The sequence below is a fragment of the Larus michahellis genome, unplaced genomic scaffold, assembly GCF_964199755.1.
Source record: "Larus michahellis unplaced genomic scaffold, bLarMic1.1 SCAFFOLD_54, whole genome shotgun sequence".
Taxonomy (NCBI): Eukaryota; Metazoa; Chordata; class Aves; order Charadriiformes; family Laridae; genus Larus; species Larus michahellis.
Genome location: NW_027435990.1, coordinates 179,262 through 204,535, shown reverse-complemented (window position 1 = coordinate 204,535; position 25,274 = coordinate 179,262). Strand labels below are relative to the sequence as shown.

At 59.1% G+C, this 25,274-nt stretch overlaps 2 protein-coding genes across 8 annotated transcripts; one reads left to right on the top strand and one right to left on the bottom strand.

The window, feature by feature from the left end:
* The first annotated feature begins 19,387 nt into the window (after positions 1–19,387).
* On the top strand, positions 19,388–21,635 carry BCAP31 (B cell receptor associated protein 31). Of its 5 annotated transcripts, none has more exons than XM_074571467.1 (8): positions 19,388–19,435; positions 19,659–19,756; positions 20,018–20,118; positions 20,235–20,379; positions 20,562–20,697; positions 20,832–20,957; positions 21,056–21,156; positions 21,242–21,635. In XM_074571467.1, the coding sequence occupies exons 2-7, from the start codon at positions 19,665–19,667 to the stop codon at positions 21,110–21,112; spliced, it is 657 nt and encodes a 218-aa protein (XP_074427568.1). In that variant the 5' UTR covers positions 19,388–19,435; positions 19,659–19,664; the 3' UTR covers positions 21,113–21,156; positions 21,242–21,635. The 5 variants fall into 5 exon arrangements, with proteins under 5 accessions (XP_074427568.1, XP_074427564.1, XP_074427566.1 ...); XM_074571463.1 differs by having other exon boundaries at positions 19,396–19,435; positions 20,832–20,946; XM_074571465.1 differs by having other exon boundaries at positions 19,414–19,479; positions 20,835–20,946.
* Positions 21,636–21,727: 92 nt separating this feature from the next.
* Positions 21,728–25,221, bottom strand: TAFAZZIN (tafazzin, phospholipid-lysophospholipid transacylase). 3 transcript variants are annotated; one of them, XM_074571459.1, is made up of 11 exons: positions 25,015–25,221; positions 24,780–24,918; positions 24,476–24,604; positions 24,096–24,141; positions 23,928–24,013; positions 23,592–23,672; positions 23,406–23,447; positions 23,097–23,159; positions 22,784–22,836; positions 22,219–22,296; positions 21,728–22,067 (listed from the first exon to the last, which is right to left on the bottom strand). In XM_074571459.1, the coding sequence occupies exons 2-11, from the start codon at positions 24,886–24,888 to the stop codon at positions 21,978–21,980; spliced, it is 777 nt and encodes a 258-aa protein (XP_074427560.1). In that variant the 5' UTR covers positions 24,889–24,918; positions 25,015–25,221; the 3' UTR covers positions 21,728–21,977. The 3 variants fall into 3 exon arrangements, with proteins under 3 accessions (XP_074427560.1, XP_074427561.1, XP_074427562.1); XM_074571460.1 differs by having other exon boundaries at positions 25,031–25,199; XM_074571461.1 differs by lacking the exon at positions 24,476–24,604 and having other exon boundaries at positions 25,015–25,153.
* Between the last annotated feature and the right edge of the window lie 53 nt (positions 25,222–25,274).

The window sequence follows — 25,274 nt, the reverse complement described above, 5'->3', positions numbered from 1 at the left end:
TGTGTTGCCTTCCCAACATGCCTCTGCTCTTCCCAAACAAAACAGAAGAGGCGTCTACACAGCCTCCCGATGGCTACCCTGAGATGACTCTAACACCTTTGCCCCGATCTACAGGGATTCACGTACTACATATAGACTCTCCACACGACTCCGCCCACCCTGGACACTACGCGCCCGGGCAGGGCAGCCCCGAGCCAAACACTCACGGTTACAGACAGACACTACACGGAATGCTACGAACGACGTGCCTCAAAGATGAGAGAAAACTCTCAGCAAGAAAGATGACACGGGGACCAAAGTCACCGTCGTGCAAGAAAATCTGTGGGATCGTGATGATGTCAACGTGAAGACGCTCTACGGAACCCCCTGAAGCAAACTGTAGAACGTGATGGTACGGAATAAGAACGGACTGTTGAGCCCGATAAGATGGACGTGCAGGAAGCCTGGCTTCAAGACCTAAGAACGTAACGACGCAGGGAAGAACTCCCAGACGTGGAAGTGGGCCGTCCAGAAACTTCCGAGAGGCAAGATTGATGCACGCTTTAAGATGCTAACGCAAGAAGAGCATCAGATGAATGGTGCTACGCCCACAGGCCCAAGCAGTCGAGACCCTAAGAATGACGCCCAGGGCCCCACGTCGTGCTCCTGGAGCTCAAAGATGACCTCGAGACCCAAGAAGGGGCGAAGATACACAACACAGACCACATGAACGACATGACAACACGCACAGGCTGGAACTGCCCTGCCCGGGACACGCTAGCGTCACACTGAGCAGTAAGCAACATCCTTTACCTTCCTAAATATGACTGTGCCCCGGGACAGCCCTCGCCACTACGCTAACGTCAAAGACCCCATTTTGCAATTGTCCACCTCGGCCCCTCTCCGGCGCCTGACTGTCAACTTAGCTTTTGGAGGGCCAGGCGTCTGAATCCTTCTTCGATGCGGTCCGCAAAAAACAGCCATCCGATACATTTCCGCAGTCACCAGGTTCCTCCTCTTCCTCTGCAAAAGGAAAATAAAAAATAACCCCAGAGGCCGCCACAGCACCAGCAATAAGCATCCTGAGAGGAGACGCCAACCTCTTCCACGACACCCTCAGCCTCCCGAACGCCGTGGCGTTCTGCTCGCCCACTCCGCGCTGATTCTGGAGTCCGAGGCTGCGGTGATAGTTATTCACAGCACCTAAGAGACCAAGAAACACAACTTTACCACTGCGCTTCTGCCAAACCACCACACCATCGACTCCTATCTTCTGTCTTCATTCACATGAGAAAAAAAGCACCCAATTCATAGAATCATAGGGTTGGAAGGGACCTATTGTATTCATAGAGGCGCCAGTCACATCTTCCCTCTAATGCCACATGCCGAGCCACCTCCGTACAGCGCTCCTCTCGGCTCCCCTGCGCCACCCTGCACATCTCGTCTCTCGGCATCTAAAAAGAGAGAAAAAAAAATATCAAACATTACCCTGATGGCAGAGCGATAGCTTAATTCCAAAGGTCTTGTTTCTACTTCGGAACACTGTTCAATTAGATCCAACTACAGCCTGCCGTCAAAAAAAAAAAAACACCACAGAAAAAGCCCACAAACATTACACCCCACACAAAGCAGCCCGAACGTCTTTGAGATACTGCGTCCTTCACTGGCTGTGAACAGCCTCTCCGACTTGGCTCTGCTTATGCCAACACCCACTAATAAAACACCCCCGCACCCAACCTACTGAGAGCCAATTAATTCCAGACGACTACCCAACCTTTGCCTCGGTCTCCACAGATCCACGTATTAACCGTAGACTCCCGTCACTATTCTGCCTGCCCTGGACTCTACACACCCGGGCAGGGGCGCTCCGAGCCAGACACACACACAAGCACAGACCGACACTACACAGAATGCTAAAAACAACGCGCCTCAAGGATGAGAGAAAACTCTCAGCAAGAAGGATGACACCCAGACGGAAGTCACCGTCGGGCAAGAAGACCTGGAGACCGTGGTGGTGATGTGAAGAGGCTCTATGGAAGCCCCTGAAACAGAGTGTAGGACATCATCATCTGTGATAAGAAGGGACTGTCAAGACTGATAAGATGTATGCGGGGGAAGCCTGGCTTCAAGACCTAAGAACGTAATGACATAGGGAAGAAGTCCCAGTTGTAGAAGCGGGCCATCCGGAAACTTCCAAGACGCAAGACCGATGCAAGCTTTAAGCTTCTAATGCGAGAAGACCAGCAGCCGAATGGTGCTATGCCCATGGGTGCAGGTGTTCGAGACCCTAGGGATGGCGCCTGAGGCGCCATGCCGTGCTCCTGGAGCTTAAAGACGACCTCGAGACCCGAGAAAGGTCTAAGACACAGAACACGGACCACACGAAAGACAAAACAACGCACACAGGCTGGAACCGCCCTGCCCGGGAATGCCGAACAGTAAGCCACATCCCTTACGTGCCTAAAGGAGACTGCGCTCCAGGACAAACCTCTCCCCTATGCCAACTTCAAAGACATCTTTTTGCAATTCTCAACCTCGTCCCCTCTCGGGCGCCAGTCTCTCAACTTAGCTTTTGGAGGGCCAGGGGTCCGAATCCATCCTTGAGGCAGTCCACAGAAAACAGCCATCCAGTACGTTCCTGTGGTCACCAGCTTCCTCCTCTTCCTCTGCAAAAGGAAAAGAAAAAAAAAAGTTATCCCAAAGGCAGCCACAGCACCAGCAATAAGCATCCTGAGAGGAGATGCCAACCTCTTCCACAACACCCTCAGCCTCATGAACGCCGAGGCATTCTGCTCGCCCGCTCAGCGCCAATTCCAGAGTCTGACGCTGCCGCAACAGTTATTCACAGCACCTAAGATACCAAGAAACACAACATTACCACTGTGCTACTGCCAAACCACCAGTCCCGTGCTCCTCCTCGATACTATCTGGCTTGCCTCGAATGCGAGAGCCTAGAACACACCAGGCTCCGACGACACCCGAACCCATCTGCAAAACCTGTCCAAGAAGGACTTGTGAACCCGGCTCCCTTTCCTAGCCCTCCCCCAGTGGCAAAGCTTTAGAAACCCCTTCTCTTCTCCCTGAGCTGCCAGGGAAGGAGCCCCACTTCTTCCCCACAGATCCCACCCTTTATTTGCCAGCCCAAACACCCAGCGTTGGACGCTTCTCAAGAGCCACTCTTCCCAGCCTCTCCCTGCGTCCCGCCACCACCTCCCATCTTCTGTCTTCCCACGGACTCTGGGCTCTGCTGCAGACCCACAGAGTCAGCAAAGCCCTGACCCGACCTACACCAGGGGCCTGCCGCAAGCCGCAAAGGCTCCAGGGACACGGCAAAACCCTGAGCACCGTGGGGGAAGGCGACGAGGGGCCCCACATCCTGAAATACGTTATGTCTTACGTCCCTGCTGCTTTCCTGAGAAATGTGAAAACTCCATCTACGGCTGCAGACAAGGTGCTCACCTGGTCCCTGCAAAATAATCTCATCACCTGCCCGATTGAGACAGATTCTATTGGCATTTTACCTGGGATACTGCAAACCTAGTGGGAAAAAAAAAAAAAAAAACAAGAAAGTTCCATCTTCAATACAGCCAGGGATTCCAGGATAACGCGCCATGCCTGGAAGAGAGAAAACCATACCCCTAAACCATCTCACCGCCCCCGAATGCTCATTACCACGTGACTGACCTGAAAAACCACATGGAAGAGAAGCAGCACATGAGGCCGCTCTCTACTGTACGTGCTGCCAAACCTCACCTGGTCCTGAAGGTCTTACCACCTCCACCACTATGACACTGTCCCAAAACACAGTCAAAACAACAACAGAGTAATGCAACACGAGCCGTAACACAATACAGGGCAGCACAAGGCAATACACAGTCGCACAAAGAACAGCCAATTAAAAAACCCACAACAGAACGCCCTACAATCTCAGGAAGTCTCAGAGGGCCGTCACAGCAAATACAGGGCAATACGGTGCAAGATAACACAATACAGGCCACTGCCAGCCAATACTCAGTCAAATAAATAACAGACAGTCAAAAAATTCACAGTGCAGCGCACTACTATGACACCATGGGTCAGGCGGCAATCATGACAACGACAGGGCAACACAAGGCAAGACGTAACCCAATACGGGGCCGGACAAGGCAATACGCAGTTGTGGCGGGTGGAGCCATTCACTTCAGTCCTAAGAGAAAAGTAGAGAAACATTCAGAAACATCAACACAGTGATTCTCCAAAGGCAGCAGCGCACGTGACGGCGCTTTATCAGGTTCCGTGGCCACGCACGCCGGATTATTTCCTGCCTAGGGGCCAGGGTCAGACAAGCTGTCTGGGAGACCCTCCCATTGAGTCACGAGGCTCGGAAAGGACCCCCTTGCTTTCTAAACTCCTTCTCCGAGAGGAGTCTAGGTGCGGCTGGATCCAATTCCTACCTCAGAAAGGACCCCCTTGCTTTCTAAACTCCTTCTCCGAGAGGAGTCTAGGTGCGGCTGGATCCAATTCCTAGCCCCGGACTTGGGCAACGGTTCTCCTCTAAAGGATTATGTCTGTGCCGTCAACCCTTTATGTGGCTCATAAAAAAACAGCTGATGAAGGAAGTGGCAATATGGTGGCCTACAACGGCAGAATAGATCAGATGACAATCAAGACAACAACAGAGCGATACAGTGGAAGACACAACACCACACGGGGCCGGACAAGGCAATACACAGCCACATCAGAACCCATGAGAGACATCACACTACAGTCCAGTCCTAGGACAGATTCTCTAACGTGACCGTCAAGACGACAGGGCAATACAATGCAAGACGTAACACAGGCAATATGCAGTTGTTGCGGGCGCAGGGATAAAATTCACTCCTAAGAGAGAGGCAGAGAAACATTTACAAACATAACAACAGTGATTCACCAAAGGTAGCAGCGCACGTGATGGCACTTTACCAGATTCCACGGCCACGCACCCCGGGTCGTTTCCTGCCTAGGGGCCAGGGTCAGACGAGCTGTCACGGAGACCCTCCCCTTGAGTCACGAGGCTCGGAAAGGACCCCCTTGCTTTCTAAACTCCTTCTCCGAGAGGAGTCTAGGTGCGGCTGGATCCCATCCTCGCCCCAGACTTGGGCAACGGTTTACCTCTAAAGGATCACGTCTGCGTGATCAAACCCTTTGTATCGCTCAGCTAAGATTGCAAAGTCTGGGTAAGTGACTAATAGCATTCCAGAATTTGTTGCAGCAAGGCTTCTCTCAACCTAGAGGAGCAGAAACTTACGTGAGCGTCCCCGGGAAATGCTGGCAAACAGGCCGCTGCCTTGCAAGAAAGCTCCAAGGGCTCTTGGTCTGTCCGCTAGGTCTATAGCGAGCTAACTGACTCACAGCGTTTTGACTCTGGTGCCAGCCATCCCACAAAGTTCAAGTGCCACTCGTAGCGACTCCTCCTGGTTCTTATAGCTCGAGCAGCAGCCTGGGGGAAAAAGGGGGGTGACATCCCAACAGCGGTCAAATACAGAACAACCGGTTAAAAATTGCACAATACAGTGCCAGAGACTCTAAAATAACTGGCAAGACAACGACAGGGCAATACCATGCAAGATCTAACCTTACACAGGGCAGTACAAGGCAACATACAATCAAATGCAGAACAGACAATGAAAGAATTGACGGTACAGTGCCACGCAATAGTAGAATATATCAGATGTCAGTCACCACAATGACAGAGCAATACAAGGCAAGACGTAACGCGATACGGGGCCCTACCAGGCGACACAGTCAAGGAAACAACAACCCATGAAAGAATTCGCAATACAGCGCAGTCCTAGGACAGAATGTGTAAAATGACCATCGAGACAGTGACAGGGCAATACAATGCAAGACACAACACCATACCAGGTGGTAACAAGGCAACATGCAGCCAAACGAAGAACAACCGATTAAGAAACCCAGCATACGTGCAACTGTAATACCAGAAAAGATCAGAAGGCAGTCAAGACAATGACAGCGCACTATAACGCGAGAAGTAACACAATACAGGGCAGTACAAGGCATTACACAGTCAAATAAAGAAGAACCAATTAAAAAACACACAATACAGCGCGGTGCGATGCCAGAGTAGATCAGAAGGCAGTCGAGACTATGACGGGGCAATATAATGTGAGATGTTACACAATACAGGGCGGTACGAGGCATTAGAAAGCCAAATGAAGAACAACCGATTAAAAAACCCGCAATACAGTGTGGTACGAGGCCCGAACAGATCAGAAGGCAGTCAAGGCTACGACGGGGCAATATAATGCGAGACGTAATGCAATACAGGGCGGTACAAGGCATTACACAGTCAAAGAACAACCAATTAAAAAAAAAAACCACGCAACACGGTGTGGTACGATGCCAGAATAGATCACAGAGCAGTCAAGAGCGTGACGGGGCAACACGATGCAAAACCAATACTGAGTGAGGCGGAGCAATACTATTTCAAATATACAAGAACATAGTACGGAACCAAATTCTTAAGCGTACGACGCAAGACCATCTCAAATGGCAGTCAAGGAAGTTACTGAGCAACATAATCCTGATTTGCACAAAATGGTGCCATCAGGCACCATCGCGTCTGTCAACACTAAGTTGTACCGCAATATCCCCCGCATCACACGCGCCGTACCCTTCTGCTCACCTGCTCCGCATGGATTCCGGATTCGGACTTCATGGCACTCTCTGGTTCTGGCACCTAAAACACCTAAGACACACAATATTACTGTTGAGCTTACGGGAAACCACCACCCCCATGCGCTACCTCTCTGCTACCCAGCTCACCTCCAACGCTCGTCCGGCTCCGGATGCCTGCGGCGCCTGCAAAACCAAAGACAAACACTCCCCTGAGCTGCAATGTAGCACTGGGCTATTAGACACCAACGTGTCCACAACCGCCTCACTTGCTGGGACTACTCAGTGGGCGTGCAGCATCGCCCCTCTGACCCTGCGTGTCACACCAACCGAAGAAACGCACGCCGAGATACCGCCCAAAACCCTACCAAATTCCCATCTCCCGCTCCCTCACCTTGCCCGCCCGTCCTCCCCCGAGGCGTGCAACCTGAAGGCTCGCAAACCACCCATAAAACCCAACCGACACGGGTTGCTTTACAACTTGAAAGTTGCTCCCTCTGAGGCAGATGTGATACTTCAGCCCACCCGCCCCTGCTGACCTCGACTGACTCATCCCCATCCCCACATCCCACGTCATTCATTGCTTCAAAACTTCAAATTGGAAAGAACCAATACATACAGTACTCAGAGCCACATCTTCTCTCTAACACCACGTGCTGACCCACCTTCTTACGTCGCTCTCCTCCTCTACGCTGCCCCGCCAAGCTTGTCCCGCTGCATCTGCAAGAACGACATCAGAGAAATCACCCTGAGGCAGAGCAATAGAGTCATAACAACAAAAAGTCTTGCACCTTTTCACAAATACCATCTAAGGTCCAAATACAACCGTACACAAAGAAAATTACAAAAAAAAATCCGCACCAAAACCAGCCATACCCTCTTCCACATGAGCTCTTCTTCACTGCTGCTGTATTGCCTTCCCAACATGCCTCTGCTCTTCCCAAACAAAACAGAAGAGGTGTCTACACAGCCTCCCGATGGCTACCCTGAGATGACTCTAACACCTTTGCCCCGATCTACAGGGATTCATGTACTACATACAGACTCTCCACACGACTCCGCCCACCCTGGACACTACGCGCCCGGGCAGGGCAGCCCCGAGCCAAACACTCACGGTTACAGACAGACACTACACGGAACGCTACGAACGACACGCCTCAAAGATGAGAGAAAACTCTCAGCAAGAAAGATGACACGGGGACCAAAGTCACCATCGTGCAAGAAAATCTGTGGGATCGTGATGATGTCAACGTGAAGACGCTCTACGGAACCCCCTGAAGCAAACTGTAGAACGTGATGGTACGGAATAAGAATGGACTGTTGAGCCCGATAAGATGGACGTGCAGGAAGCCTGGCTTCAAGACCTAAGAACGTAACGACGCAGGGAAGAACTCCCAGACATGGAAGTGGGCCGTCCAGAAACTTCCGAGAGGCAAGATTGATGCACGCTTTAAGATGCTAACGCAAGAAGAGCATCAGATGAATGGTGCTACGCCCACAGGCCCAAGCATTCGAGACCCTAAGAATGACGCCCAGGGCCCCACGTCATGCTCCTGGAGCTCAAAGATGACCTCGAGACCCAAGAAGGGGCGAAGATACACAACACAGACCACATGAACGACATGACAACATGCACAGGCTGGAACTGCCCTGCCCGGGACACGCTAGCGTCACACTGAACAGTAAGCAACATCCTTTACCTTCCTAAATATGACTGTGCCCCGGGACAGCCCTCGCCACTACACTAACGTCAAAGACCCCATTTTGCAATTGTCCACCTCGGCCCCTCTCCGGCGCCTGACTGTCAACTTAGCTTTTGGAGGGCCAGGCATCTGAATCCTTCTTCGATGCGGTCCGCAAAAACCAGCCATCCGATACATTTCCGCAGTCACCAGGTTCCTCCTCTTCCTCTGCAAAAGGAAAATAAAACATAACCCCAGAGGCCGCCACAGCACCAGCAATAAGCATCCTGAGAGGAGACGCCAACCTCTTCCACGACACCTTCAGCCTCCCGAACGCCATGGCGTTCTGCTCGCCCGCTCCGCGCCGATTCCGGAGTCCGGGGCTGCGGTGATAGTTATTCACAGCACCTAAGAGACCAAGAAACACAACTTTACCACTGCGCTTCTGCCAAACCACCACACCATCGACTCCTATCTTCTGTCTTCATTCACATGAGAAAAAAAAGCACCCAATTGTATTCATAGAGGCGCCAGTCACATCTTCCCTCTAACGCCACATGCCGAGCCACCTCCGTACAGCGCTCCTCTCGGCTCCCCTGCGTCACCCTGCACATCTCGTCTCTCGGCATCTAAAAAGAGAAAAAAAAAAAAATCAAGCATTACCCTGATGGCAGAGCGATAGCTTAATTCCAAAGGTCTTGTTTCTACTTCGGAACACTGTTCAATTAGATCCAACTACAGCCTGCCATCAAAAAAAAAAAACACCACAGAAAAAGCCCACAAACATTACACCCCACACAAAGCAGCCCGAACGTCTTTGAGATACTGCGTCCTTCACTGGCTGTGAACAGCCTCTCCGACTTGGCTCTGCTTATGCCAACACCCACTAATAAAACACCCACGCACCCAACCTACTGAGAGCCAATTAATTCCAGACGACTACCCAACCTTTGCCTCAGTCTCCACAGATCCACGTATTAACCGTAGACTCTCGTCACTATTCTGCCTGCCCTGGACTCTACACACCCGGGCAGGGGGGCTCCGAGCCAGACACACACACAAGCACAGACCAACACTACACAGAACGCTAAAAACCACGCGCCTCAAGGATGAGAGAAAACTCTCAGCAAGAAGGATGACACCCGGACGGAAGTCACCGTCGGGCAAGACGACCTGGAGACCGTGGTGGTGATGCGAAGAGGCTCTATGGAAGCCCCTGAAACAGAGTGTAGGACATCATCGTCTGCGATAAGAAGGGACTGTCAAGACTGATAAGATGTATGCGGGGGAAGCCTGGCTTCAAGACCTAAGAACGTAATGACATAGGGAAGAAGTCCCAGTTGTAGACGCGGGCCATACGGAAACTTCCAAGACGCAAGACCGATGCGAGCTTTAAGCTTCTAACGCAAGAAGACCAGCAGCCGAACAGTGCTATGCCCACGGGTGCAGGTGTTCGAGACCCTAGGGATGGTGCCTGAGGCGCCATGCCGTGCTCCTGGAGCTTAAAGACGACCTCGAGACCCGAGAAAGGTCTAAGACACAGAACACGGACCACACGAAAGACACGACAACACACACAGGCTGGAACCGCCCTGCCCGGGAATGCCGAACAGTAAGCCACATCCCTTACATGCCTAAAGGAGACTGCACTCCAGGACAAACCTCTCCCCTACGCCAACTTCAAAGACACCTTTTTGCAATTCTCAACCTCGTCCCCTCTCGGGCGCCAGTCTCTCAACTTAGCTTTTGGAGGGCTAGCATCTGATTCCATCCTCGACATAGTCCACAAGACACAACCATCCGATACGTTCCTGCGGTCACCGGCTTACTCCTCTTCCTCTGCAAAAGAAAAAGGAAAAGTCATCGCAAGAGCAGCCCCAACACCAGCAATAAGTGCCCCGAGGGGAGATGCCGACCTCCTCCACAAAACCCCTCAAGCCTCCTGAACGCTGACGCAGTCTGATTGCCTGCCCCGCGCCGATTCTAGAGTGGGATGCTGCAGCGACGGTTATTCACGGCACCTAAGATACCAAGAAACACAACATTACCACTGCGCTTCTGCCAAACCACCAGTCCCGTGCTCCTCCTCGATACCATCTGTCTTGCCTCAAATGCGAGAGCCTAGAGCAGGCCAGACACCATCGACAGCAAAACCCAACTACAAGACTGGCTTGAGAAAGACACATGAACCCGCCTCCCTTTCCTAGCCATCCCCTAATGCCAAAACTTTAGAGACTCCCTCCCTTCTCCTGAACCGTCAGGGAAGGAGACCCACTGCCTCCCCACAACTCCTGCCCCTGATTTTCCAACCGCTCCTCGGGACCTGCTCTTCTGAGCCCTGTGTGTGGCAGACACCTCCCGTCTTCTGCCTTCACAGAGACTCCGGGCTCTGCTACAGACCCAGAAAGCCAGGAAAACAGTTACAGAACCTACCGGTAGCCTCCTGCAAGAGCTTCAGGGCCACCGTGATGCCCTGTGTGCTCTGGGGGGAAACGATGAGCCATCCCTGCTGTTACATCCCTGCTGCTTTCTCAAAACAAACTCAATATATAGATACCTACAAAACGCTTGCCCTAAATCCTGCTCCAGTATCTCATAACGCACCCAATTAAGACTAACAAAAACACCAACTAACGTAGCATACATCAAAATTGGAAAAAAATACAACATTTTATCTTCAATGAAGTCAGAAATTATAGTAAAACACACACCGCCTGCCATAAGCAAAAAAAACAAAGAAGAGACACATACTATTAAACCATTTAAACAAACTAAATGCTCCCTACAAAACTAAAGATATGGGGGAAAAAAAAAGAAAAAAGATAACGTACAACTCCACTTTCTGTGGCAACCACTCTTCCATTGAGGAGTCTCACCTCTGATGTCTCACCTACGCTAGTTCAAACGCCAAAACAAGCCTTCCCGAACGGCCACACGAGCTCCAAGACAACACCGAAGGAGCTCCAGAGCTCTGACCCCGGAGAAGACCAGCAGCAGAACGAGCTCCTGACCCGAAGCTGTGGCTCATGTACCCCGGGCCCCGCCCACCACCTTTCCCACAATCCCCTGGGTAAAGGGTGGGGCCACCCCCCAGAAGCATAAAAGCAGCTGAAGGGGCAGCAGGTGTTGTTATTTGCTTTAATTTTACCATCTAACAAGTAGTGAAGAGTGAGAGCGACCCTTGCTAGAAAAAGCATCATCTGCTCCTCCCATTGGATCAACGGTGTGTCCAGGGGAGCAGTTAGAGAGAGGTGAGACAGAAAAAAAATAAACATCAGACTTATCTCTACGGGAAAGTGGCTTATTCAATGCAATGGTAACATTATTATTAAAATTTATGTACTTGAGTGTCCTTCAAAACAAAAAAAATACAAACCCAGACACAATCTGTTACTACGGGGTCGTTCCTCATTTCTAGCGAGAGCGTGTGCACTAACGACCTTCTGCCAGAACCCCTTTCTGGATGGGAGCGAATAACAAAACAGAACCAGATTCTAGGAGAAAACTTCCTCAAAAACATCTTCCCCTGTGAAATAAGTTATTTATTGTAAACTGCTGGCAATTTAAAGTCATATTGATAATCTCGCTTTGACTTTTTACACCACAGCGCTACTTGCGTCCCAAAATACAGAGAGCAACAAAAAAGCATGGAATTACAAGTCACGTGTTTCCTGAACCTGCATAAAGCACCCTAATTAACATCTCAGTAGCTAGAACAAAAACGAGTTTATACACATAAACTCATATTTTACAATATCTGTAAAAATGAGAAAATCTTCTTTATTTCAATGCCTCACGCCCATATAGACAGGTTTTATTCTATTTTTAAACACACATTCCCCCCATGAATTTTCAGGCATTTTTGGGGGGGACCCAGTGTGACACCCCACACACCCCCTCCGGAAAAGGTCGTCTTTTGACTTAGAAATACCATCTGGAGTACAATTGCCGCCTGACATCAAAAAGAAACCAAACTACACAAACATGACACCCCACACAAAGCGGCTTTAACATCTCGGAGACGCAGTCTGCGTCACTACTGCGGAACAGCCCCTCCCACACAGCTCTGCTCATCCCAAAAAACCCCTTAATTAAAGAGCTGCCCACACCACCTGCTGGTGGCTCCTTGATGGGAGTTGACTGTGCCACCTTGGCCTCAACAGTCTCGTTACGTCAACGTATTACCCATAGAGTCCTGCTGCTCTTCCCCCTGCCCCTGACTCTACGCGACCGGGCAGAGCAGCTTCGAGCCCAACACGCACAAGCACAGACCAACGCTACACACAACGCCACAAACAACGCACCTCGCGGATCAGAGAAAACTCCCAGCAAGAAGGATGACACCCCGACGACGTAAGGGATTGTCAGGCAAGAAGACCTGCGGGCCCATGGCGGTGACGTGAGAAGGCTCGAGGGAAAGCCCAGGAAATGACGACAACGCAACGGCCCGGGACAACGAGTGACTCTCAGACTGAGGAGGTGTATGCGCGGGAAGCCGGTCTTCAAGACCGAAGAACTTAAGGATGCAGGGAAGAAGTCGCAGTCACTGAAAAGGGGTGGCTAGAGAACAGGGCTGCTCCCGCAGCCAGGAACAACGCCGCAGATGAGGACCGTCCAGAAACTTCCGAGTTTCTAAAGACCCAGCCACGCTTTAAGCTTATGATGCAAGAAAAGCAGCCCCCGACTGGGGCAATGCCAATGGGGACAGGCATTCGAGGCTCTAGGGATGGTGCCTGAAGTACAGACCGCGCTCCTCAAGTGGAAAGAGGACACTGAGTCCCAAGGAAGGTTTAAGACACAGAAAACACACCACACAAACAACACAACAGACGCGGGCCAGAACTGCCCTGCCCAGCACACGCTACCTTTGTGCTGAAGAGTAACCCGCCCCCTTTACCTGCGCAGAGGACACTGCTCCTGGATACGCCTCTGCTCTACCCTGACTTGAAAACTCCTCCCTGAAACTGCCAACCTTGGCCCCCTCCAGCGCCTGTCCCTCTACTTCGCTTTCGGAGGGCCAGTGGCCTGAATTCATCCTTGACGAAAAAAACCCACAACAAACAGCTAACTGAGGCGTTCCTGCAGTCACCACGTTCCTCTTCATCGGCAAAACAAAGAGAAAGCACAGCTCCAGCAGCGACCGCCATGACAGTAGATGTCAACCTCTTCCACAACACCCTCGTCCTCAGAGGTGCCACGGCAATCCGCTCACCTGCGTCGCGTCGATTCCAGAGTCGGAGGCTGCCGCAACAATTATTTATGGCACCGACGATACCAACAAACACAAAATTACCATTGCGTTTCCGCGACATCACCAGTCCCGCGCTCCTCCTCCACACCGTCCAGCTCGCCTCAACTGCAAGAGACTAGAACAGACCGGACCCCGTCGACACCCAGATCCAAAGGCAAAACCGACACGACAGAGACTGACGAACCCAGTTTGCTGCCAGCTGCAGACACGCGAGGGACACCGTGGCACTCCGCGGGCAATGGGGGAAGGTGACGAGCCACGCCACACCCTGAGCGACGCTACGCCTTACGTCCCTGCTGCTTTCTTGAGAAACGCTAGTGCCATACGCAGCCGCATACAAAACGCTCGCCGTAACCCCTACAAGATAATCTCGTCGTCAGCCCAATTAAGAGAAACAATATCAGCAATTCACACAGCCTACTGCAAAACCGGTGAAAAACCCACAGTTCCATCTTCAAAGAAGTCAGGAATTCTAGGAAAACGCGGTGCTCCTAGAACAAAGCAAAGCAAAGCACGCTGTTAAACCATCCGGGCACCCCCCAAACACGCATCACGAAGTCACTGACCTGAGAAAAAGGAAACAAAAAAGCAGCAGACCAGCCAACTTTCTGCCGTACAGGCGGCTGGAGGTTTACTGCTCCCGAAGGCCTCAGCTCAGCCCTTCTCACCCCCGCCCCCCGAAACGCCAAAACGCGCCTCCCCAGACAGCTGAGCCCGCCCCAGAGCTGCCGCCAACCGAAGGCCCAGCAGAGCACCGACCCCCCGGGGCCCAGCAGCAGAACGAGCTCCTGAGCCCGGGCGGGGGCTCACGTACCCTGGGCCCCGCCCACCGCCCTCGGGCCCCGCCCACCGCCCTTCCCACAATCCCCTGGGAAAGGGGCAGGGCCGACCCCCAGGAGACGCGAAGGCGGCCGCAGGAGCAGCAGCTGCTTTTCCCCTGCCTTAAGTTCCCCGCAGGCGAAGCACCACCCCTTTTTCTGTCCCTTTGGGACTCGCCTCTGGTGATTCTCTCACCGCCTTGGGTTGATTTCTGTCCAGTCGTTGCTGTGGAGAAGAGAGTTCCGCAGGGGTCGCTTTGTTTTTGCGATCTTCGGATATTTTTGTGGTTAACTGTTCATCGCGCTTTGCGGTCTGGGAAGAGTGCTGGAATCATGGGATTCCCAGAAGACTGATGGGCATTTCCGGGCTCCCGGAGGACTAAAGTACCACGGAGACGCGCGTCGGCTGCCTGAGGGGGCCCCTGGAGGACTAAACTGCCATAGAGACGCGCGTCGGCTGCCTGAGGGGGCCCCTGGAGGACTAAAGTGCCATAGAGACGCGCGTCGGCTGCCTGAGGGGACACTTCCGGGTTTCTGGAGGACTAAAGTGCCATAGAGACGAGCGTCGGCTGACTGAGGGGACACTTCCGGGATCCTGGAGGACTAAAGTGCCACAGAGACGCGCGTCGGCTGACTGAGGGGACACTTCCGGGATCCTGGAGGACTAAAGTGCCACAGAGACGCGCGTCGGCTGACTGAGGGGGAACTTCCGGGATCCTGGAGGACTAAAGTGCCACAGAGACGCGCGTCGGCTGACTGAGGGGACACTTCCGGGTTTCTGGAGGACTAAAGTGCCACAGAGACGCGCGTCGGCTGACTGAGGGGGCACTTCCGGGTTTCTGGAGGACTAAAGTGCCATAGAGACGAGCGTCGGCTGACTGAGGGGACACTTCCGGGTTTCTGGAGGACTAAAGTGCCATAGAGACGCGCGTCGGCTGACTGAGGGGACACTTCCGGGATCCTGGAGGACTAAAGTGCCACAGAGACGCGCGTCGGCTGACTGAGGGGGCACTTCCGGGGTCCTGGAGGACTAAAGTGCCATAGAGACGCGCGTCGGCTGACTGAGGGGACACTTCCGGGTTTCTGGAGGACTAAAGTGCCACGGAGACGCGCGTCGGCTGACTGAGGGGACACTTCCGGGATCCTGGAGGACTAAAGTGCCACAGAGACGCGCGTCGGCTGACTGAGGGGACACTTCCGGGATCCTGGAGGACTAAAGTGCCACAGAGACGCGCGTCGGCTGACTGAGGGGACACTTCCGGGTTTCTGGAGGACTAAAGTGCCACAGAGACGCGCGTCGGCTGACTGAGGGGACACTTCCGGGTTTCTGGAGGACTAAAGTGCCACAGAGACGCGCGTCGGCTGACTGAGGGGGCACTTCCGGGATCCTGGAGGACTAAAGTGCCATAGAGACGCGCGTCGGCTGACTGAGGGGGCACTTCCGGGGTCCTGGAGGACTAAAGTGCCATAGAGACGCGCGTCGGCTGACTGAGGGGGCCCCTGGAGGACTAAAGGTGCCACGGAGACGCGCGTCGGCTGACTGAGGGGACACTTCCGGGGTCCTTGAGGACAGCGGGGCCATGGAGATAGACGCCCGGAAAACTGCCGGGCACCGATGGGGGCGCGGTAACGCGTAAGAGCCGATAGTGGGGCGTCGACGGCCGCTCTCGGGGCCGGGCGGGCGGCACCGATCCCGCTCCTGGCGGCGCGGAGCTCGACAGAGTCCCGGCGGTCCTGATTCGGCCTCCAGCCGCCGCTTTTTCGAGACCGGCGCCGGACGGGGCCTCCGCGAAGCCGCGCATGCGCACGAGCTGCGGAATCAACGCCCGGCGCGGGGGGGGGGGCAGAGGGGCGGGGCCGAGGGGCGCAGGAGGCGGGGCCAGGGTTGCCGGGGGGCGTGGCCAGGGAGGGCGGGAGGCGGGGCCGCAGCGCACGCGCCGCTCCTCCCCCCCCCGCCCCGCGCAGGACGCGCCCTCGGCCGCCGGGCGGCGCCCCCTCGGTCCGCGGCTGCCGGCGCTCAGCGGGGCCAAGAGCCGCCACCGCCCTCGGGCCGCTCCGGTCCCGCCGGGGACCAGCCCCGCCTTCTCCGCCCTCGCAGCCCCGGCCAGCGCCTCCGCGCCGCAGACCCGCCGAGCGGCGCTTTTCCCCCCCCCCGCAACGAGCCTCCGCGGGGGTCGGCAGGGCCGGGGGGGGGGGGGGGGGGAACCGGGGACGGGGGGGGGGGGGGACACACAGCAGCGAGTGCGCTGGAGGTCGTGGGGGCGGCGGGGGGGAGAGGCTGGGGTGGCGCCTCCTCCACAGCGCAAGGATCCGCGCATTGGGCTTTCCTGCGTAAAATTTATTTTTTAAAAAAAAAAAAAAAGTCTTTAATTTTATTTTTTTTTTTTTTTTTGCTTTCCGGTCGCACAAATCCATCTACAGCACAGGCGTTTACACCCCCGCATCTATTTACACACACGCGTGTATATATATATATTATATATATATATTTAGGGAATTTATATTATTTATTTACACTTCGAGAAAATCTGCTTAGACTTATACATCAACACTCACGATACAGAATATCTACTGAGACGGTCTGCTCACGCATCGATTTTGACACGAATATATTTTTATAAACGCCTTTTTTCAGTATTTTCGTATTCTGGGATCTTTCATATAACACAGAAGCACAGAATCGTAGAATCCTGAGAGACGGAGGTTTTTATTTTGAACGTATTTTACACACACAAATCGGTGTCATTTCTCGAGGTACGTATTTCCCGTGTACACCCGAGAGATCGGTCTCCATCTCAACGCCTCGTGCCCGCAGTCACAGGTTTTCACGTTTTGTTTTTTTTTTTTTTAATGCATCCCAAGAATTTTCAGACGCTTTGGGGCTGTGACCCACCTCTTCTGGGGACACCCACGTAACCCCACACCCCCCCCCCCCCCACCTGCTCCTCCGCTGCATCGTCGCTCCCCCAGTGATGTCGGGGCGCCCCAAAATTACATCATCAGCTCCCCAGACACACACCCCCTTTTATTCACCCCCCCCAAAAAAAAAAAAAAATAAACAAAAGCCCTGGCAGACCCAGGGCCGCCCCCTTCACCTCTGGCGGCTCCACCAGGGGCCGCAAACCTGGGCCGGGGCATCTCTCGAGCAGTACGAGATGCCTACAACGGGCTCCAGGGAGTCCTGGGGGGCTCTGCTGTGGTGTGGGGGGTCCCAGGAGCGTCCCAGCAGGATGCTGGGGGTACTGGCAAGGGCTCCAGGGAGTCCCGGCCAGCTCTGGCATGTCCTGGAGGGCTCCAGAGAGCTCTGGGGGAACATGAAGGGTCGCAGGGGGTCCTAGGAGGGTCCCAGGGGCATGTGGGGGTTACCAGGAGTGGCTCCAGGGGGTCCCAGATTGCTCTGGGACGGTCCTGGGGGCTCCCGGGGGTCCTGGAGGGGGTGTGGGAAGGTCCCAGGGTGCTCCAGGGAGTCAGGAGGGATCCTGGAGGGCTCTGGCGGACTCTCAGGGCATGTGTGTGGGGTCCCAGGGGATGCGGGGGTTACCAGGGGGACGCTCCAGGGGGTACCAGAGGGCTCTAGGGTGTGCAGGGGTGCACTAGTGGAATCTGCGGGGTCCTGGAGGAGGTTTGGGAGGGTCCCAGGGGGAATGTAGGGGGTCCCAGAAGGCTCCAGGGAGCCTTGGGGGAACATAAGGGGTCCCAAGGGGCCCTGAAAGAGCCAAAGATGGTCCCAGAGGGATATGGGGGGGTACCAAGGGCATATGGGGGGTACAGAGGGAGCTTCAGGGGGTCCTAGAGGGCTCTGGGGTGTCCTGGGGGGCTCCAGGGGGATCTGTGGGGTCCTGGAGGGGGTGTGGGAGGTTCCCAGGAGGCTCCATGGAGTCCCAGGGAGAAAAGCAGGGGGTCCCAGAAGGCTCCAGAGAGTCCTGGGGGAACGCGAGGAGTCCCCAGGGGTATCGGAAGGATCCAAGGATGGTCCCAGGCGGATGTGGGGAGTACCAGCAACACTCCAAGGGGTCCCAGAGGGCTCTCGGGTGTCTGGGGGGACTCCAGGGGGCCCTGGAGGGGGTGTGGGAGGGTCCTGGCAGGATCGTGGGGTGTCCCAGAAGGCTCCAGGGAGGTCGGGGGGGTACATGAGAGGTCACAGAGGGCCCTGGAGGGTCCAAGGAGATGTGGGGAGTACTGGGGTGGGGGGACAGGAGGTCCCAGACGGCTCTGGGGTGTCCGGGGGGGCTCCAGGGAGTGGGGCAGGGGGCTGTCCTAGAAGGCTCCCTGGCTGACGTTGAGGGTACCAGGGGGGGCTCCAGGGCGTCCTTGGGGGCTCCAAGGGGCTCAGGGGTGTCCTGGGATGGGTGTGGGAGGGTCCCAGGGGGCTGCAGGGGGTCCCAGGGGATTCTCGGCCTGGTTGGATTTAAATAAGCGTGGCACGGTCCCCCCCCTCCAGCCGCCCAGGTGTCCCTCGGGATGGCATCCCAGCCCAGCGCATCCCTCCGGCGTGCCCCTGCTCCACGCACCTCGGTACCGCCGGCAAACGCACTGACGGCGCCCCTCGATCCCACCATCCGCGTCGCCGACGGAGCCGCCGCGCGGGCCCGTTACTGGAAAGGACGAGGGCAGTTACGCTTTCACCACGACGCCGCGCACCGCACCACCACGGCAAGGAGCCCCGCTGCCCTCCGGAGCCGCCCTATCCCCGCCCCTACACCCGCTACCGCAGACCGACACGGCCCACGGGCCGCTCTGGCTCCCGGCGGGGCTCCGCTTCCCCCCCGGCCTCGCCTCAGCTCACTGTCTGCCACCCCGCCGCCGGCAGCGGGTGCCCGAGCTCGGTACCCGGCCCCCGCCCCGCTGCGAGGCCGCCGCGGCCATGACGGCGCCGGGGAAGCGACGCCTCCCCTCAGGACGGGAGGGAAAATGGCGGCGGCGGCCGGAAGCCGCGGTGCCTCTTTCCGCCTCGGTACGGGCCGGAAGCGGGAGGGGGCTCGCCGGCTCTGATTGGGTGTTGCCGCAGAGGCGTGGGCGGGACTTCCGTTACGGGCTGAGTCCTGCTTCCGGTAGGGGCGGTGGTCGGCGGGGACGGGGCCGCCGCTGCCAGATAGTGAGAACGGGGGAGGCCGCTGGAGGGGGCGGGAGGGGGGCAGATAGTGATCCCGCAGGCGGGGGGGGTCCCCGGGAAGGGGCGCGGGGGGGGTGTGACCGTGACCGGGGAGGGGGAGCGGTGAGCGAGGTCCCCATCCCTCCTCTCTCTGCCCCCCCCCCCCGCCACCCCCGCCTCAGGCCGCCATGAGCCTGCAGTGGACGGCGGTCGCCACCTTCCTCTACGCCGAGGTCTTCCTCGTTCTCCTGCTCTGCGTCCCCTTCGTCTCGCCGGCCAGGTGGGGAGAAACCCGGCGATGGGGGGGTGAGGGGGGGGTCGTGGGGCTGGAGGGAGTCCGGGGGGAGGAGGAGGTGGGGGGGGTGTCCCCGGGGATGAGAGGGTCTGGGGGGGGGGGGGCGGAGGGGGGCGGCCTGGGGCTGAGGTGGGGGGGGGCCGGGGGGGGGGGTCCCTCAGGGGCTGGGGGGGGGGGGGGGATGCGGGTGGGGGTCCCCGGCTGCCATCCCTGACCTCCGTTGTTCCCCCCCCCGTCCCCGCACAGATGGCAGAAGATCTTCAAGTCGCGCCTGGTGGGCCTGGCCGTGGCTTACGGCAACACCGTCTTTGTCGTCCTCATCGTCATCCTCGTCCTGCTGCTCTTCGGTGGGTGCGGGAACCATCGCCCCCCCCCCCCCCCGCACACACTCTCTCTCCCTGGGGGGGGGGGTTTGGCAGGGGATGCTGGAGTGATTTCCCCCCCCCCCCCTTGCTCCCCGCAGACGCCCTGCGGGAAACCCGTAAGTACGACGTGACGGACCGGGTGGCCCTGCAGAGCAGCCCCGGCGCCCTCGAGCATTTCCACATGAAACTCTTCCGGGCTCAGCGTAACCTCTACTTGGCCGGCTTCGCCCTCCTCCTCTCCTTGTGAGTCTCCGGGGAGCCGGGGGGGGGGGATACCTGGGGCCCCTGGGATCACGGAACAACGATAGGGCTTGGAAGGGAGCACCGGGACTGTCGCTCCTCTTTCCCTGAGCCCCAGCCGTGCCCCGGGGGGGGGGGGGGAGGCCAAACCCGTCTCAGCCTGGCTCCCCCCCCGCCCCCCGCAGCCTCCTGCGCCGCCTGGTCACCCTCATCTCGCAGCAGGCCGTGCTGGGCGCCTCCAGCGAGGCCTTTCGCAAACAGGCGGAAGGTGCCAGCCAGGCCGCCCGCCGCTACATGGAGGACAACGACGTCCTGCGGAAGGTACCGGGGAGCGCGTAGCCGGGGGAGGGGGGGGGGACGGACACCGAGGATATTGGGGGGGGGGGAATCGGGGAGGGGAGCCCCAGCCCTAACGCGTGCGTGTGTGTGTGTGTGTCATTCCCTCCCCCTGCCAGCAGCTGCAGGAGGCAGGGGGGGACGGGGGAGGCGCGTCCCCCTCCCAGGACGAGAACGAGAAGCTCAAGGCCAAGGTGGAGAAGCTGAAGGAGGAGCTGGCAGCCAGCAAGCGCAGTACGGAGCCGGTGGGCCGGGGAGGGGAGGCGGCGGTGGGGGGACGACGCTGCAGGTTTTTGGGGTGACTCTGACACCGCCCCCCCCCCCCCCTCCCCACCTTCTACAGCCCTGGAGAAGGCGGAGAACGAGGTGCAGGCCATGCGGCGCCAGGCCGAGGGGCTGACGCGGGAGTACGACCGGCTGCTGGACCAGCACGCCCGCCTGCAGGTACGGGGAAAGGGGGGGACGGGACCTCGAACACCCCCCCGCCCCAGACCCCCCCCCACCTAACACCCCCCCAACGCCCCCCCAGGCCGCCCACGATGGACCCCGTGACAAGAAGGAGGAGTGACGGACCAAGGCCCCCCCACTCGCTGGACCACCCCCCCCCCCCCCTCCCCCGCCAGGATCGGGGCCGGGGAAGGTTGGGGGGAGGGCAGGGGGGGGCGCCAGAACTCGGAAAAGACATTTTCAGGGACCCCCAACTGCCACCCCTGACCCCCCCCCCCCTCCATCCCACTGTATTTAGGGTCCCCTCACGCTGTGGGCAGGGGAGGGTCTGAGCCCCATGTTGCGGGGGGGGTCTGAGCCCCCTTTTTGCTCCTTCCTGGGGGGGGCGGGGGGGTTCCTTGGGGGCGCGCAATGGGGACACCCACCCCCCCCCCTCCCCACACCAGCTTCTGCTTCAATAAACACGTGGGATCAGGCTGGGCTCGTCTGTCCCCCCGCCCCAGGGACGCTCTGACCCCCTGCCAGCCCCCCACCTCCCTTGGGGACCCCCTCGGGTCCAGAGGCCGCCGAGGCTCCACCACCTTTATTGGCACCGTGCACGGAAGCGGGGCCACGCTATGGGGCACGCCGTGGGGCAGCGCTCGTCCGTCTGTCCGTCCATCCTTCTGCCAGCGCCCCACGGCGCCGCAGGGACGGCTGGGGGGGGGCCGTCGGTCCGTCGGCTGGGGCTGTCGCGCCGTGGGGCGGTCTCGCCGTGGGGCGAGGTCCTGCCGCAAGCGGGGCAGTCTCGTCTGTTGGTCCGTGGGGCGCCCCACACGCTACGAGGCAGGGTGCAGGGCCCGGGCCTGGCTCCGCAGCACTTCAAACTCCTTCTGCACAAAATCCGTCAGCGCCTTCCGCATCTCCACCTGGGGGGCAACGGGGCCGGGCCCCATAGAGCCATGGGGCTGGATCCCATAGATCCCAGCGGGGGCCGGGAGGGGAGAACAGGCCCTGCAGAGCTGTGGGGCAGAGCGGTGTCCCCCCCGTCTGCCATAGGGCAGCCCCCCAAGCACTCACCGTGGATGTGCCCTCGGCCCGGAGACGCTCCAGGAGGGGACGGACACTGAACGGTCGCCCCACAACCACCGTGATCCGCTACGGGACAGCATCAGTACCCCATAGCCTGCCCCACAGTCGTCCCCCCCCCGCCCCACTACCTGCCCCACACACCCCACAACCCGCCCCGCAGCCCCTCCACGGCCCACTACCTGCCCCACACACCCCACAACCCGCCCCGCAGCCCCTCCACGGCCCACTGCCTGCCCCACACACCCCATAGCCTGCCCCACAGCCCACTGTCTGCCCCACACACCCCATAGCCTGCCCCACAGACACACACCCCCCCCCAGCCCCACTACCTGCCCCGCAGCGCCCGCCCCCCCCAGGCTCACAGCCTGCCCCACACATCCCACAGCCCCCCTGCCAGAGCTGCCCTACCCCACTAACACCCCGTAGCCCGGCCCCACAGTGCTTCCCAAGCCTCCCCTGCTCCCCGCCCCACAGCCGCCCTGCCCCACAGCCCACCCCATGGGGTGGGGTGTCGGTGTGCATCCCCCCCCCCCCCCAAACCCCGCTCACTCACCTGCCCCACACGGGGCACGTACGGGGGGGCGTTGGGCAGGACGTCGTTCATGCCTGGCGTGGGGGTCAGCAGCTGGACAGGCCCCACAGCGGGGACCCGGCCCCACAGCGGGGGGACACACTACACCCCCCCCCAACTCCCCCCACGGCCCCCCCTGCCCGCATCCCCCATCCCACCCGCCCCCATGGCCCCACAAGCCCCCCCGGCTCCTCTTCCCCCCCCACCCCCACAACCCTCCCAGCCCCCCCCCATTGCCCCACACACACCCCCGTGCCCCCCAACCCCCCCCCATCGCCCCCCCAGCCCCGCTCACCCCCGTGCCACAGTGGCAGGATGACTGGGTCAAGGCGGCACTCGGCCAGGAGACGCCCGATGCCTGCGGGAGGGGGCAAGGCAGCCATTCTGGGGGGGGCGGGGGGGGGCCAGGCAGGCCTCGGCAGGGGTCGAAGGGGGTGGGTAGGGGGCAGAGGAGCAGTTGGGGGGCAGACAATCGCTGAGGGAGCGGGGGGGGGGCGGAAATAAAGGGGCAAGGAAGAGCGACCGGGGTTGAGGAGCAGCTGAGGGTCAGGGGACGGGGGCGACACTTGGCGGGGGGGGGGGACGGGACAGTTGGGGGGCTCACCCCACTTGAAGCGTACGAACTCCTGCCCCATGTTCACTTTGCCTGCGGGGACAGGGGGCTGTGGTTGGCGGGGGGGCAGCATGGGAGACCCCCAAGGGTCTCCCCAGCTCCCCAGATCTGGAGAAGGACGCGGTCCCGGTTCCCCGAGCCCCCCCCACCCCGTCCCCCCCCCCGTCCCCCCAGTACCCTCGGGGAAGACGTGCACCCAGTCCCCCTGGTTGAGCTTCTCCAGGATGAAATCCATCCCCCGCTGGTACACGCCGTCCCCTGCGAACACACGTTCGGCGCCACGAGATTTCTCCGGTAAGGACCGGGACCGGCCCGGCACAACCGCCCCCCCACGCCCCCCCCCCCCCGGCACAGCCACCCCCACCCCCCCGGCCCTCGCTCCCTGGCACGTAAAGAGAAATCTCTCCCAGCAGGGGCCACAACCACCCCAGTACAAACGAAGCTGCCCCCCAGCCGCTCCCAGTGCCTCCCCATTACCTCCCAGTTGCCCCCCAGTTGCCCCCCCCCGCTCACCCCGGCAGACAGGGACGCAGCGGCCCAGGCTGAAGAACCGCGAGTGCAGCTCCCGGGTGAAGCAGATGTCGGCGGCTGCGGGGGTCCTGGGGGGGCGGGAAACAGGACAGGGGGTGAGCAGGGAGGGTGGCTCCCCAGGACCCCCCCCCCCCCCAGCCCCCTCCTCACCACCGCATCTTGTGCAGGCTCCAGATGTGCCGCAGCTTCAGAGAACCTGGAGAACAGGAGGAACGTGGAGGGGGGGGGGGGATGTCCCCCAAACGGCTAGGGACCCCAGACAGACCCGGGACCACACTCCCAGCCCCCTGGGGACCCCCCCCTCCCCACAAGCCCCCTCGGGATCCCCTGGGGAACCTCCTGTCGCCCTCGGAATCTCCTGGGGACACCCCCCCGGCCCCCTTGGGATCCCCCGAGGAAATCCCCTGGGGACTGGGGAGCCCCCCCCCCCCCCCCCGTAGCTCTTCAGCTCCCCCCACCCCATCACCCTTGGGAACCCCCGGTGTCCCCCCCCAGCCCCATATTCCCCCCCCCCCCGCAGACAGGCATACCCCAGAGGTGGGGGTCGTCCATGCAGGACTGGTGGTTGGCGAGGGTGAGGAGGGGGGTGCGGGGCCCCCGCCGCTCCACCAGCTCGTGCAGCACCTCGCCGTTGTGCACCCGCAGCCGGTTCAGGTACCCTGCGGGGGGGGGGACGGGACACAACGGGGGCCTGGGGGCACGGCGAAAGCCCCCCCCCCCCCCCCCCCCCCCGCAACATCCCAACCCCCACCTCCAGCCGCCTCCGCCCCCCCCGGCCGCTACCGGGGCTCCGGGGGAGGGGGGCGAGGGGGACACACACACACACACACTCACGGGTCCAGACGCAGCTGTAGGTGCCCACCAGGCCGGTGACGAGGCGGCTGGCCAGCGCCCAGGGCAGGGGCGGCCCCGCGGGGAAGGGCCAGCTCACGGCCAGCGGCATGCTGCCATCGCCGGGGCACTGGGACGGCGCCTGGGGATGGGACGGGACGGGTGTCACGGAGAGCCGGGGACGGCAGCGGGGCCCCCCCGGCCCCCCGAGCCCCCTGCAGTCCCCGGCCCCACACACCGCAAGCCGCCTCTACCGTAAAGCGCGCCGGCCGCCCATCGCAAACTATCGCAAACTGGGGGGGGGCTGCCGTCAAGCGCGGCGGCGCGGGAGGACCTAGGGTAAGCGAGGGGCCTGGGCAGAGCGGCCGGTAACCAGGGAGGGCTAGGAAGGCGGAAGCAGCATAGAGGAAGAGGAGACGCCCCGCCCTCCGTGGCCGTCTCCGCCAATCCCCGCCCCGTGTCCTGGGGAAGGGCCCCGCCCCCCGCCGCGCGCCGTCA

Excerpts from the sequence above, each read along its gene's own strand:
- TAFAZZIN (XM_074571459.1), bottom strand. The coding sequence starts at position 24,888 with ATGCCGCTGGCCGTGAGCTGGCCCTTCCCCGCGGGGCCGCCCCTGCCC. Across the intron at positions 23,448-23,591 it reads GGTGCACGTCTTCCCCGAGG|GCAAAGTGAACATGGGGCAG; the intron begins GTACTGGGGGGA and ends CTGTCCCCGCAG. Across the intron at positions 22,837-23,096 it reads CCTGCCACTGTGGCACGGGG|GCATGAACGACGTCCTGCCC; the intron begins GTGAGCGGGGCT and ends CCCCCACGCCAG.
- BCAP31 (XM_074571463.1), top strand. The coding sequence starts at position 19,665 with ATGAGCCTGCAGTGGACGGCGGTCGCCACCTTCCTCTACGCCGAGGTC. Across the intron at positions 19,757-20,017 it reads CCCTTCGTCTCGCCGGCCAG|ATGGCAGAAGATCTTCAAGT; the intron begins GTGGGGAGAAAC and ends GTCCCCGCACAG. Across the intron at positions 20,119-20,234 it reads CCTCGTCCTGCTGCTCTTCG|ACGCCCTGCGGGAAACCCGT; the intron begins GTGGGTGCGGGA and ends TGCTCCCCGCAG.